Source organism: Python bivittatus, unplaced genomic scaffold (assembly GCF_059951505.1).
Source record: "Python bivittatus isolate LINGU-HERP-01145 unplaced genomic scaffold, Pbiv_v1 ctg000210_np1212, whole genome shotgun sequence".
Lineage (NCBI taxonomy): Eukaryota > Metazoa > Chordata > Lepidosauria > Squamata > Pythonidae > Python > Python bivittatus.
This window is the reverse complement of record NW_028277053.1, coordinates 11,451,920-11,464,927: the sequence shown is the minus strand read 5'-3', so window position 1 is coordinate 11,464,927 and position 13,008 is coordinate 11,451,920. Positions and strand designations below refer to the sequence as shown.

The following is a 13,008-nucleotide window of genomic DNA, read 5'->3' as shown; positions in this document are numbered from 1 at the left end:
CCATTTGGCTTCAAACCAGCATCAATTCTTACACTTGCACACATTGTACACTTGCACAAAGTCTTGTAGGATTAGAGTCAGGTGTATGATTAACCAGTTATACCAAGCAGGTGCTAATGATCATCAATTTCATATGTAGGTTGAAACACAGTCATTAACTGAAACAGAAATAGCTGTGTAGGAGGCTTAAAACTGGGTGAGGAACAGCCAAACTCTGCTACTAAGGTGAGATTGTGGAAGACAGTTTCATGTCACAGGTCATACACCATGGCAAGACTGAGCACAGCAACAAGACACAAGAGAGTTCTACTGCATCTGCAAGGTCTCTCCCGGGCAAAAATTTCAAAGCAGACTGGGGTTTCAGAATGTGCTGTTCAAGCTCTTTTGAAGAAGCACAAAGAAACGGGCAACACTGAGGACTGTAGATGCAGTGGTCGGCCAAGAAAATTTAATGCAGCAGATGAAAGACACATCATGCTTACTTCCCTTCGACATCAGAAGATGTCCAGCAGTGCCATCAGCATGGAACTGGCGGGAACCAATGGGACCCAGGTACACCCATCTACTGTCCGGAGAAGTCTGGCCAGAAGTGGTCTTCACAGAAGAACTGCGGCCAAAAAGCCATACCTCCGACGTGGAAACAAGGCTAAGCAACTCAACTATGCACGAAAACATAGGAACTGGGGTGCAGAAAAATGGCAGCAGGTGCTCTGGACTGATGAGTCAAAATGTGAAATATCTGGCTGTAGCAGGAGGCTGTTTGTTCACCAAAGGGCTGGAGAGCAATACAAGAATGAGTGTCTGCAGGCAACAGTGAAGCATGGTGGAGGTTCCTTACAAGTTTGGGGCTGCATTTCTACAAATGGAGTTGGAGATTTGGTCAGGATCAATGGTGTCCTCAATGCTGAGAAATACAGGCAGATACTTATACATCATGCCATACCATCAGGGAGGCATGCGATTGGCCCCAAATTTATTCTGCAGCAGGACAATGACCCCAAACATACAGCCAATGTTATTAAGAACTATCTTCAGCATAAAGAAGAACAAGGAGTCCTGGAAGTGATTCCAGGTTTGGCCCCCACAGAGCCCTGATCTCAACATCATTGAGTTTGTCTGGGCTTACATGAAGAGACAGAAGGATTTGAGGCAGCCTACATCCACAGGAGATCTGTGGTTAGTTCTCCAAGATGTTTGGAACAACCTACCTGCCGAGTTCCTTCAAAAACTGTGTTCAAGTGTACCTAGAAGAATTGATGCTGTTTTGAAAGCAAAGGGTGGTCACACCAAATATTGATTTGATTTGGGTTTTTCTTCTGTTTGCTCACTTGCATTTTGTAAATTGATAAACAATTACAATATATATTTTTGAAAGCATTCTTACTTTACAGCATTTTTTCACACCTGCCTAAAACTTTTGCACAGTACTGTATATAGCTAATCATTACTATTGCTAATGTTACTTTAGGATTTTTCTGGTCAAACAGAACTGTTACTCTAAATAATAGTTTGCTGTGATGGAACTTAACACATGGTATTAAAAAGCCTTGCACTCTGTAGGTTGACTTAAGCACACAATTTTCACACCAGCATAAATGCTTACCAAGAATGTTCAACCCTGGTAAGGCCCTTGCTTTTAATGAATGATCCACATAGAAGACTTCTACGGTCTTTTGCCACCAACACAGATCTCAAGTAGGGACTTTTAAGTGTTCTCCACATGTACAAATACATGTTAATGACTGGGGGGTTGAATTGGATTTGACAAGCTGCAGATTTGCAGCTTCTATCTGAAACAAAACCACCAGCAAGGATAGACATACTGTATTTTTCCGACTATAAGACGATACTTTTTTCTAAAATCCTTACGCTAAAAATTGAAGGGCGTCTTATGCAAGGAATTAAGCTGAGGAGAAAACCGCGCAGTTGCAAAACTGCCCATATTTTGTCTCTGCAAACAGGCTTCCTCCTATTGCTAGCCTCCAATCACTAGTGAAATAGCTTGACTCTGCAAACAGGCTTCCTCCAATCACAAGCCTCCAATCACGAATCAAACTGCCCATACTGTCTCTGCAAACAGACTTCCTCCAATCACGAGCCTTATGTAACTGACGTCAGCTGATGCTGAACAAACCAACTGGAGGAAGTCTGTTTGCAGAGACAAGCTATCGGCAGTTTCACTCATGATTGAATGTAATCAGTTATGCAAGAGCATGGAAATAGAGCTGCAGAGAGACGGTTTGGACCTCCTCCCACCAAGTGTATCAGGTAAATGTTACCTAATTACTAAATAAAAATGTGTTCTGCACTATCTTTAAAATATTGATTTCTTAATTTTGGGTTGAAAAAGTGGGGGTCGTCTTGTACATGGGGGCGTCTTATTGATAGAAAAATATGGTACTTGAAGTCTGCATTGTACAGTTCAATTAATGGTGTCTACACCCAAATGTATCTTCCAAAATGTTTCGCAATTGTAACCTAAAGGAATTTAACTGAACTAAGCATTCATTTTCCTACCCAGATGGCCCACTATTTGGTTTAGATTCTCTATCCCTGAGCATTAGATGTTCTTAACCTTTGCACGTAAAGAACAATAACCGTAGGCAGCTCTTCAACAACCCCTTTCCACTTCTTTACCTCTTCTCTTCTTTGGTTGCTCAGGTGTACTAGGTGATTCAGAAAAGGCATCTTGGATCTGATGAACCTCTACCACCTCTGGGATGCCATCCAATGTGACTGATACATGAGTAATAGGAGCACCTTCAACTTCATCCTCCGCTTCAAACACATGTACTTCCCAAAAACAACAGAACAGTAACTAAACGTTTGTCAAGATTCTACTAGAAGTTCTAACTATTGTTACATGACTTTTTATGGGCAAAATCTTCCAAACAGAGCACTGAATGTAAATCATTTTAACTAACTAATAAAAATTAAAATGTATTACATTTATTTATGTAATGTATATCCCAGCTTTCCTTTGGGAGCTCAAAGGATCGTTTTATCCCAAGAAATAATAATTCTCTGAGAAAGGATGGGCTAAGGGGCAGTGATTAGACCAAAACTGCTAAGGGAAACTTCATAGATGGAGGGGGGGAAATTGAATTTAGATCTTCCCAATCACAGTCCTACACACAATACTGATTTGCTAGTGTTATTTTAGAATTAACTTTGGGTAACTTATTTTATTCTTGATTCATTGCTACTTAACTGTAAAAGGCAAAATAAATAAATAAATAAATAAATAAATCCGCGTGACACTCTGGGATAGGATAGGATGGCATACAAATAGAAGAAATGGCTCAACTTGAAGTCTTATAATTCCCTCAATCCATCATTACTGAAATGACTGATGCGTGTGAGTATGTAGGGTTTGGAACCAAATAAAGATAAATGAATCAGTAATAATTTGGACATTAATTGCAATGTGAATGCAAGGGGAAAAAAGAACATTTTATGAAAGTTAAATATTTGAGCATGCTCCAGTCAACACTAAACGTTTTCACATTTCATTAATTTAAATGGGAATTCATGCTAAAAAATTTTTAATTAATACAGGTTAAAAAAACATTAGCTTGCTCTTGTTCTTTCTTCCCCAGACACCACTATGGAAACAAATATACTTGGAAAATTGAAAAATTACCAAGAAATGAATGAAAGATTAATTAATTTTCTCGTAAGATTAGCCTCATTTTCTTCCCCAGCTTTTACCACAATGCAATGCCAAACCTACCCAGAGAACTCACTCAAAAACTAAAGCTCCCTTTTTTGCAATATCTTTGTTCAACAGAGCTGTGTACAACCACACAGAATTTCTTATTTTTCTGGCTGAGGTGCTATTCCTCTCAGACTCACTTGATCTTTTTTCATCCAACATTGGGCCAGGGGAATCCATATTGAGGAGAGCTTCAGCAGCTTCAATGGTTTGCATTGTTTCGTCTCCATTATGGCAGGATGCTTCAACTAAAAGGCAGGGAGTGGCAAGTAGGGAGAGACAGATAAAAGAGAGGTAAATGAAAACATCGTTTCTCTTTGCCTCCATTCCACATAAGGGATCCTAGGGCAAAGAAAGAGAACATTCATGACTGCTAGTCTCTAGCTCAATTAGATAGTTTCAGGTACTTGTTCAGATTATTAATACCTGTTTCCATTTAACTCAGTCCTGATGCTTAAATAACTCTATTCCATGACTTGATTGATTAACTTTATTGGCCACTAGCTCCTCAAAGTCTGAAGAGTCCGGTACTGCAGATTTCAGCCAATTATCTGGTAGACCCACTTAAATGATATCTAGTCTTCCTGACTGCAAAAGTAAGGGCCTTAAGTCAGCATGATAGCTGGGTCTGGGAAAAACAAAGTAAAAGTAAGGAGCAGTTGAGAAAAATAAATAAATATTATAGCAAAGATAAAACATTGAAATCATTGGAATTCTGAAGTAACAGGAGCAGAGGCTATAATCCAAAAAGTGCCAGGTCTCGCATAATGAATCTGTATTGCCTCCTGGAGTTATCCACCTTTGTCCTTTGAACAGATAATACCCAAATCATTTCATAAACTTGAGTTTGAGTGGATTTTAAAGTAGGTTGCAATGCAATATATTCCAGAAGAATACATGTAAAACCCCTGAGGACTCAAAGACCATTTCTCTGGATCTTGGCTCATGAAAATCAAGAGACTCAACCTTCAATTTCATACTTAAAAAAGCAAAGCATGAACAGCTGTGGGGATTTATGGAGCTTCTTTTTTCAAAGCAAGCAAAGTAAGCTCTCAGGCACAGCGGGCAACGACAGTTCCTACGTGTAAGCACAGATAGCTTGTAGAAAGTATATGTCAGATGCTTAATACAATCTAGCCAGTAATGTACTTCTTGCCGAAAATACAAGACTCTAACATTGCCAGTCATGAGTAGCTTACTAACTATACTAAACAAAAATATCTTTTTTTCTGACTTTGCTTCAAAACATTTTTAAAAGCAATCTTTTGTTCTCACAGCAATGTAAGACACCCAACCCTAACTGACAGATCACAAAATTACACCAAAGTGCTCCTTTGCTTCCGAGGAGTGGCCAATCATGTAGTTGACCACACTAAGTATTTCAGTGGTCTTGGGAGTGGTCCTGATCTGATACCCTTTAGAAGTGGCTGTATATGTGCAAACAATGTTCTCTACCACAGAACTAACCCTTCTGCTATTGCCACATCTATGAAAGGAAGGCAGCATGGCCACTAGTTAGTGATGGATATGTATGTATATACATATGTATGTATATCTATATCTATATCTGTATGTATATCTCAAGTATGGAGCAAGTTGGTGGCTCACAGCCACAGATCCCTACATCCCAACAGAGTTTCAAGTCACCCAATGATCTACCACAGTGGATGATCCTAGTCCAACAACTATATGGTACCTCTAGTATAACATAACAGCTGTTTCCTAAAAAAGGCACTAATTTTCAAAGGAAGCAACAGGGAAAGCAGACTGATAACATCTGGCCTTGTAAATTCATCTTCTGACTATGCTAAATATATTTTCAATAAACAACTTACTCATTTTCATCTATAAATAAATCTTCTTGTCTGTTTTTCCCACTGATCAGCCAGTCAGAAAAATAAAAAAGTCCTGTTTAGAAGGAATTGAAGGGCGGTAGGCAAATATGGAAACTAAGATACAAATATCATAAATAGATATTGATAAGATTAAAATAACTCCAAGTTTAGTTATTTAGAAAATGTATATGGCCACCATCTTAAATATATAACAATGGGCCGTTAACAACCAATTTACAAAAATGATTCAAAGAGAACAAAGTTAGCATGATCTAATACAAAGGGGAAAAAAGCAGAGAAACTGCATAACCAATTCACAAACAGACACACATGTACTGACATCCTGGCCCTAACGTCTGGGAAGACCAAGGGGTTCTGACCCTCAAAATCTCATGGAGGAAGCTCTTCCACAGGGCAGGTGTTAGCCCTTTGAGGTAGTCCAGACAAGAAGCACACCAGGAGCACTAGCTCTATCTTTACTGTAAGGCTACATTAACAGAATTTTGCAAGTCTGAAATCACATCTCTCCCCCCTCGCCTTTACAGTCCAAGAAACTAGGGAGGGTCCCTTCTGAGACATTTCCCATGCCCCCATTCCTTCTGTGGGCTCAACTGCCTCTCATTTGACTGTTGCCTACTCTGCGGATCTTCCTCCTGTCTCCCAATGTCATTCCCACATGCCATCACAGCAGGCACCCCAACAGAGAAGGCATGCCTCCTCAGTCCCACAAGATGACACTTTTTAATAGAGGGGATCTGGAGCATGCCCACCCTGTTGGATCTGGTGGGCTGGGAAGAAACCCTTGAAGACAGCAGTCCTGCAAGCAATCTGTTCTTGTGCCATGAAGAACTTTAAAAGTGTAACCAGCACCTTGAACTGCATACTGGAAGCCGCAGCAGTTCCACATACTATACACATGTAATTTGGGTATGCTGTATTGTGAGCAACCGGTTTCTGATATTTTGAAGATAAGGGGAGGACCACTACATTTTAGTATCAGTGATATCAGATTATAAAACAACTACTCCCTAATCCTTATAGCAGCACCAAGCAACAGTTCAGAAGTGTATTGTCTATCTCAGTGGACAAACTGTATTCTTTTAATCAGAAGACACAGTTTGAAATATGTTTGAACGTAGCACTTTGGTCTGATGTTTGAACTGACAAATTACAATTATTGTAAAGGAATTTAGAGATAACCCTGGGGAAGGTATGAAAGAATCATTAAGGAGGGACTTACAGAAAAGATTATACAGTCCAGACACTGAAGCAAACACAAGAAAGAAACTCAGAATAATCCTGCCTTACTTTTTGTTAGTAAAGATGGAACAGAGAGAAACTTGGACAAGCTTCCAAGATTCTGTTACTGTACCATACTATAATACAGCAGCATTCCTGGAATCTCTGTGGTGTCCATCTCTTGACCCACTTATCTTAAAGAGCTGGCAGTTATGACTGTTTCTCTACCATAAGCTGAGCTATTTAAACAAGAAAAATAAAAGCAGATAAGCAGCTACAAATAAGACTAGCCTTGCTTTATCATTTAGCAGTGTCCAAATAGCTCAGTGTGGCAAGTAGAACTGTCAGCTTGAAAATCAACAGGAAGACGACTCAATACTTGCGAAACCAATTCCATCCATACCATGAAATGAAACTAGATGAAGAGCTGATAGAACATGTCAGTTCTTTCATCTGCCTTGGCCAGGAGACCAATGCCACAAACATAACTGACCAGAGATACTATGCTCAAGAACTGCGCCATGGCTTAATTTTAACTGCAAAAAACGCAATACTACAAGAAATGGGGAATATCAAAGCATGAGCAGACATTTTCAATGCTATGGTTACAGCCAGGATCTATGGCTATGAAGTGTGAAACCTGAGAAGTTGAGATGCAGAGAAACCTTGAGTTACAGTATGAAATGAACAACAGTGAGGCGAATGCTAAAGATCTTGCTCAGAGATCAAATCCCAAATGTAGAAATCCATTGCAGGACCAACTTTAAAGACACCCAAGTAACACTAAAACAAGTGGGCAGGGCATGTCATACACATGCCTGGCAAAGGATGAGCCAAAAAGACAACATTCTAGTGATCCCACAAAGTCAACCTACTACAAGATGGAGAGAAAAAATAACACAAAGCCTTGGTTCCAGCTGGAACATGACAGCAATGAACCATATGCAATACAAACTTGTGTTGGCATCACCACTTCAGGTAGTGAAACTACCCAAATAAACACGATAATCAAAATAAGTAAACCACAGCTTGGCTTGGACACAGACAAACTGCACACAGTGAGCCACAGTGTCTTAAGTGATAATGGGGGGGGGGGGAGTTTACACACCTGTAAGGGTGATATCATCATCTTCTATAATTTCTTCTTCAGCAACATCCAGTGAATTCTCAGTTATCATGTCACTAGGTTCAGCAACACAAGATAACCCAGAATAATTGTTCAGGAGATCAGCACTCGGCACATGTTCCACAATGACAGCAGGAAAGATAGAAGGATCACCCAGCTGTTTAAAAAGAGGCCACAAAATAAAACTTTATCAGTGAACAAGCGGAATACCTGGCACCACAAAAATTCACAAATGTGTAAACTGATTCAGTTTCAAGCATCAACTAGAGAAAGACATTGTTTTGTAAGCACATCTTACTATTCTTGCTCTGGTTTATGGCACACCAGTGTCCTGTTTTCTGTCACAGTTTAGAGATCCCTGGGCTTCATCTGTTAAGTTGTGACCCATTACTGAATCACTCACTGATCTGTGAATTGCGAGGCACGTCAAAAGCTACAGGACTATATTAATGTATAGTAAAAAATGGAAGAGAAGGAGGAGATGATTCCACAAATAAACATTTGACTTGACATGGCATTCAAATCAGGAAAGTGGAAGATTATTAGTTTAAGAATATGTTATTTATTTCCAGCTCTATGAAAGTTGATGTACTGCATAGTTAAGAGAACTATGGCTTACTAGGTCACCTTAACCGAACTACTCTTCAGCTATTTTCAGCCTCTGTTTAATACAATAATTCTGTTGCTATGATGCTTAGTATTACTAAAATTGTTCAATACTTAAGGCATAATTAATTCCCAATTCAGGTGCATGCCACAAAATAATAAGTGAGTCCAGCACTTACACAGCAGCATATAGAAAGCGCTGACTATAGTAATCTATTTCACTATTTTAAACTACAGAGTGAGATCCACTCTTTAAAAATATTCCATATAATCCACAAAGAACGGAGAAGACAAACAAGAAGGGGTACCCTATATAATGTTCAAATGATTGTATATACTTAATTCAAAACATACTTCATAACACCAAAAAAAAACCCCACATTGAACAAAGTACAAAAGTTATGTGCAACCAAGATGCTTATCTAAAAGGCCCCAATTTCAGTTGGTTTTCAATATTAATAACATCTGGTCTGTCAAAGGCAATGAAAATATAAAAGCCTTAAGAATCTGAGTAATTCAAAACACTGACAAGAAATTTTCACCACACAGATATTCCACTTTTCTTTCAGCCTTTTATAGATTCTAACTGTGGCTGTATTTGCATGGCAACTCCTAATTTAATGGCAAGAGTCCCTCATAATAGCATAAGCAGCAGAGTAATCTTTTGTAGAAATGAAATGAAATGAAATGGAAACAAAACCTAGACTCAGCTAACTAAACTTCTGGGGGACCTCAATATAGGTGCAGTGGGAAAGGGGAGAGAGCTGTCTGGGACATCTCATATGGTCAGACTGACCAGTGCTGCTTAAACACAAAGAAAGTTTCACTAAACAAAGATTTCCATGGAGGGAAATTCAAACAGACTAATACATAGTTTGGAATGTCTGGTTCAGCATCTTCCAGATCATTCCTATCTGTTTAGCTTATAGCTGAGTCATATGAAAAATCAGCCCACAATGTAGATTCATGATGTAGATTTTCTTCTGGCTAGGTCTCTTCCTGCCTTTTGTTCAGAGAAACAGACTAGCTAGGGAGAGGAAGGACTGCACGCATCATAGCAAGAACCTCTATCTATTAATTCTTGCTTTATTTTTGAATGCTACCACCAGCAAACAGCAACAGACTTTGATTTCCACTTGGAACCCTAGTCAATATATATATTTACCAAGTAAAGGCTCCCCCTGGCTACATCCATGTAGCTTCCTTAGCAGCAATAGTGTTTTACCATCATTTTCTTCTGGCATGTTTTTCTTTTCCCCATTTCTCAGTCCAGCCTACAGCCTCATCTTCCTGAAGATCTCCCATCCAAGTACTAACCATCCAACTCTACTTAGCCTTTCTAGACCTACCAAGGTCAAGTAGGTACCCCATGTGCTGTGATAACACATATATTGCAATTTTATTACTATCATAATCCCATTTCCAATTTTAACAACATATTCTAAACTCAGTACTAACTAGCAATTTGTAATAAGGTAAGTCATCTACAAAAAAGCTAAACATGTTTTAAAATTAGTAGTTAACAAGTTCCCATCAAGCAGGCTTCCTCCAACAGGAAGTGAAAGAAGGCAGCAGCAGCAGCAACACAATGCCACACTGAAACAGAGAAAAAGGTTACAGCAAACAGATGTTAAGCAACTCAGCAGAACCATAAATTCCTCTAAAGGCACCTACAGTTCAACATGCCGGTTCAAATTTGTAAGAGGTTGGTGGTTGGACTGAAATTCCCTACATCTCCACCAGTCCCCAAATATAGCCCAAGGTCTCTGAGGGAGGTACGGACCACTACAAAATCACCTTGCAAACTTCACAGCTATGTTCTTTGAACTTGTGCCTGCCAGCAATTATTCTAATACTTAATTAGCAACTGAGTAAAGCTAGTGCTACAGAGCTGTATTTTTTACTTAGATATTCTTGTTTATGTGGGTCTGTACTGGATTGCACGTTCTGCACCCAAGCCCCTTAAGAAACAGAGAGAATAAGAACTCTGGACTATGAAGGCTCTGTCATACGTTGGAAGAGTTATATTTCTGCTGCATTCTCTAATTTGGAAGTCCCTGTGTCATTCTGAAGGAATATATTTATAAGTAGTACAAGTTGGAGCGACTTTGTCTGAATACATATTTGCTTCCTAATTGCAGTTAAGTTTTAAAAATAATACATACAGTTCAGGAAAATGAACCATCTAAAGCAACTGAAAACCAACTATTTCTATTCAGGATATTTCTCAATATGTATGTTAGAAGTTGAACTTTCCATTTAATACAAGTAGTCCTTGGGTTAAGAATGCCCAGTTTACAGATGACCCATAGTTAAGAACAGAGCCTACTGTAGCAAAATTCAAGTTAAATACACAATGGTTCGAGTTAATTACACAATACTACTTACACAGTATTAGACAATAATACTGTCCAGCTTACATGCAAATTCAACTTAAGGACAGACCTTGGGAAAGGAACCCATTCTTAAACTGGGGACTACCTGTAGTTTCAGAAAGACATCTTTATGGGAAATTATTTTACTCCCAAATTCCTATCTTGCAAAATATTCATGAGGGCATTACTACTTTGGATTTGTAGTCCCCAGCAAAAACAAAAAGAATACTGGATTCCAGATACATGGCATTAAAGTGATGCATTCGTTTCAAATGTCTTGAGAACATTTCATAAAAATACTATTCAACCATAAAAAAGAAGCAAGATGAGTTAACAGAAGTGGGGGAGTTACATACTTTTTATGATGTATTTCTCTATTAATACTCAAGATCTATTATAAACACTTTGTCTCACTATTTAGATTTATGGATTTAAAATAAGATCCAGACGAATTCCTAAGAAAATGCAACTGTTACAGTCATTCTCAGGAATCTGATGGTTATTTACTGGATACTATTTTTAATACTAAGATTTAATAATCTATATACTGTACTCAAGGAAGTAGAATACAGCCAAAAGACACATTTCTGTCGCATAAATGGAAAAAAATATTGTAGCAAATCTCTATCTTAAATAAAGTAAAAATGGGCTAAAAGTAACAAAATAAAATTTAATAAGCATAAATACAAACTTCTTCACTTAGCAAAAGGAAATCAAATGACAAACATAAAATGAGACATACCCAGTTTAGTAATGATACAAAATAATCTTGGAATTAGTAGTGCACTCTAAGCAGAATATAGGTCAGCAGTATGATGTGGTTGCAAAAAAAGACAAATGCAGTTTTAAGCTACATAAATATCGTTTTCATGTCACAAGAACGAACTCCCTCACCCCCATCCCACACATTCTGCAGTGCTCAGCCTATTTTGAGCACTGCATCCAATTCTGGACACCATTTTTTAAAAATTGTTTTTAGGGCTCTTCACCATTTCCCTGTCAGGAACATCCCTAAATTTGAAATCGGGACTTCAGCATGCAGCAAGTAGTTTCACAAATTTATGTTGCCACTTCCAGTGCCACATCTGGTGCAAAGAGGAGATGGAAGACTGTCTCGTTATTGATGCATTTACTCATGGATAAGACTCTTAAGTTTCAAACCAGATTTTTTGGGGGGAGGGGCATATACTTGTCATATTAGAAGTCCATCCAATGCAAGTTTGCAGAGGCAAGTTCTACTATGTTCAGAAGTATTCACTCCCCCGTGATCTGAACTTGTAAACATGCAAAATAAAAAGCCAGTGCAACAGAACCTGAGAAGGGCCCCATGGCTGGATCAAATCAAGGCCCCTGCCGCCCACCGTTCCATATCCCACTGCAACCAAGATGCTTTCAGCAAGTGCACTGTTACTCCCTAGCAACTGGGATTCGAGGCTAGTTGCCGCAGGTAGCTCAGTCTTCCATGAATTTGTCTAATCTCCTTTTAAGACCATCTGATGGTGGTGGCCAAATCCAAATTCCATGGCTGATGGTAGCAAATGCTGTGATTGAGCTGCTATATATAAAGTACTTCCTTCCATCGTCCTGAATCTCCCCACACTTAGTTGTAACAAATGAACTTGGGCTCTATCCTTGGCAGGAAAAAGGTTTTCCTATCCACATTTTTCATGTCATACAGTTTTCTACAGCTCTATGATATCTTTCCTTATCTTCCTTCACTCAAGCTGAGGGTCCTAAATGATGAAGACTTTGTAGGAAAGCTGGTTTAGCCCGTTAATCATTTCATTTGGTTTTTTTCTAGTTCTATAATATTGTTTTCCAGGCATAGCAATCAGAACTGAATATAACATTCCAAGTGCGTAATTTTTTATAAGGATAGATAGGCTGTTATATTTTTAATTCCTTCTTTAATGATTACAAGACAGAGTTCACAAATCTCCCCTTTTATAGCAGCTGGGTTAACATTTTTACTGAGCTACCCATCATGACTCCAAGATCTTCTTCCTGGTCAGTTGGTGCCAACTGGTATTTTGTGCCAATGTGCATCACTTGATACTTGCCTGCATTTGCCATTTTAATGTCTATTCATCCATTTTGATAGATCCCTTTGAG

General features: G+C 38.7%; 1 protein-coding gene across 5 annotated transcripts in view; it reads right to left on the bottom strand.

Moving 5' to 3' along the window:
• ELF1 (E74 like ETS transcription factor 1) overlaps window positions 1–13,008 on the bottom strand; it is a 76,445-nt gene that overhangs the window by 20,073 nt on the left and 43,364 nt on the right. For all 5 annotated transcript variants that reach the window (XM_088139492.1, XM_088139493.1, XM_007441023.4 and 2 more), the window contains exons 3-5: window positions 7,898–8,072; window positions 3,856–3,963; window positions 2,638–2,793 (exon numbers count right to left, since the gene is read on the bottom strand). In XM_088139492.1, coding sequence (XP_087995618.1) covers window positions 2,638–2,793; window positions 3,856–3,963; window positions 7,898–8,072 — 439 coding nt within the window. The remainder of the gene's footprint in view (window positions 1–2,637; window positions 2,794–3,855; window positions 3,964–7,897; window positions 8,073–13,008) is intronic.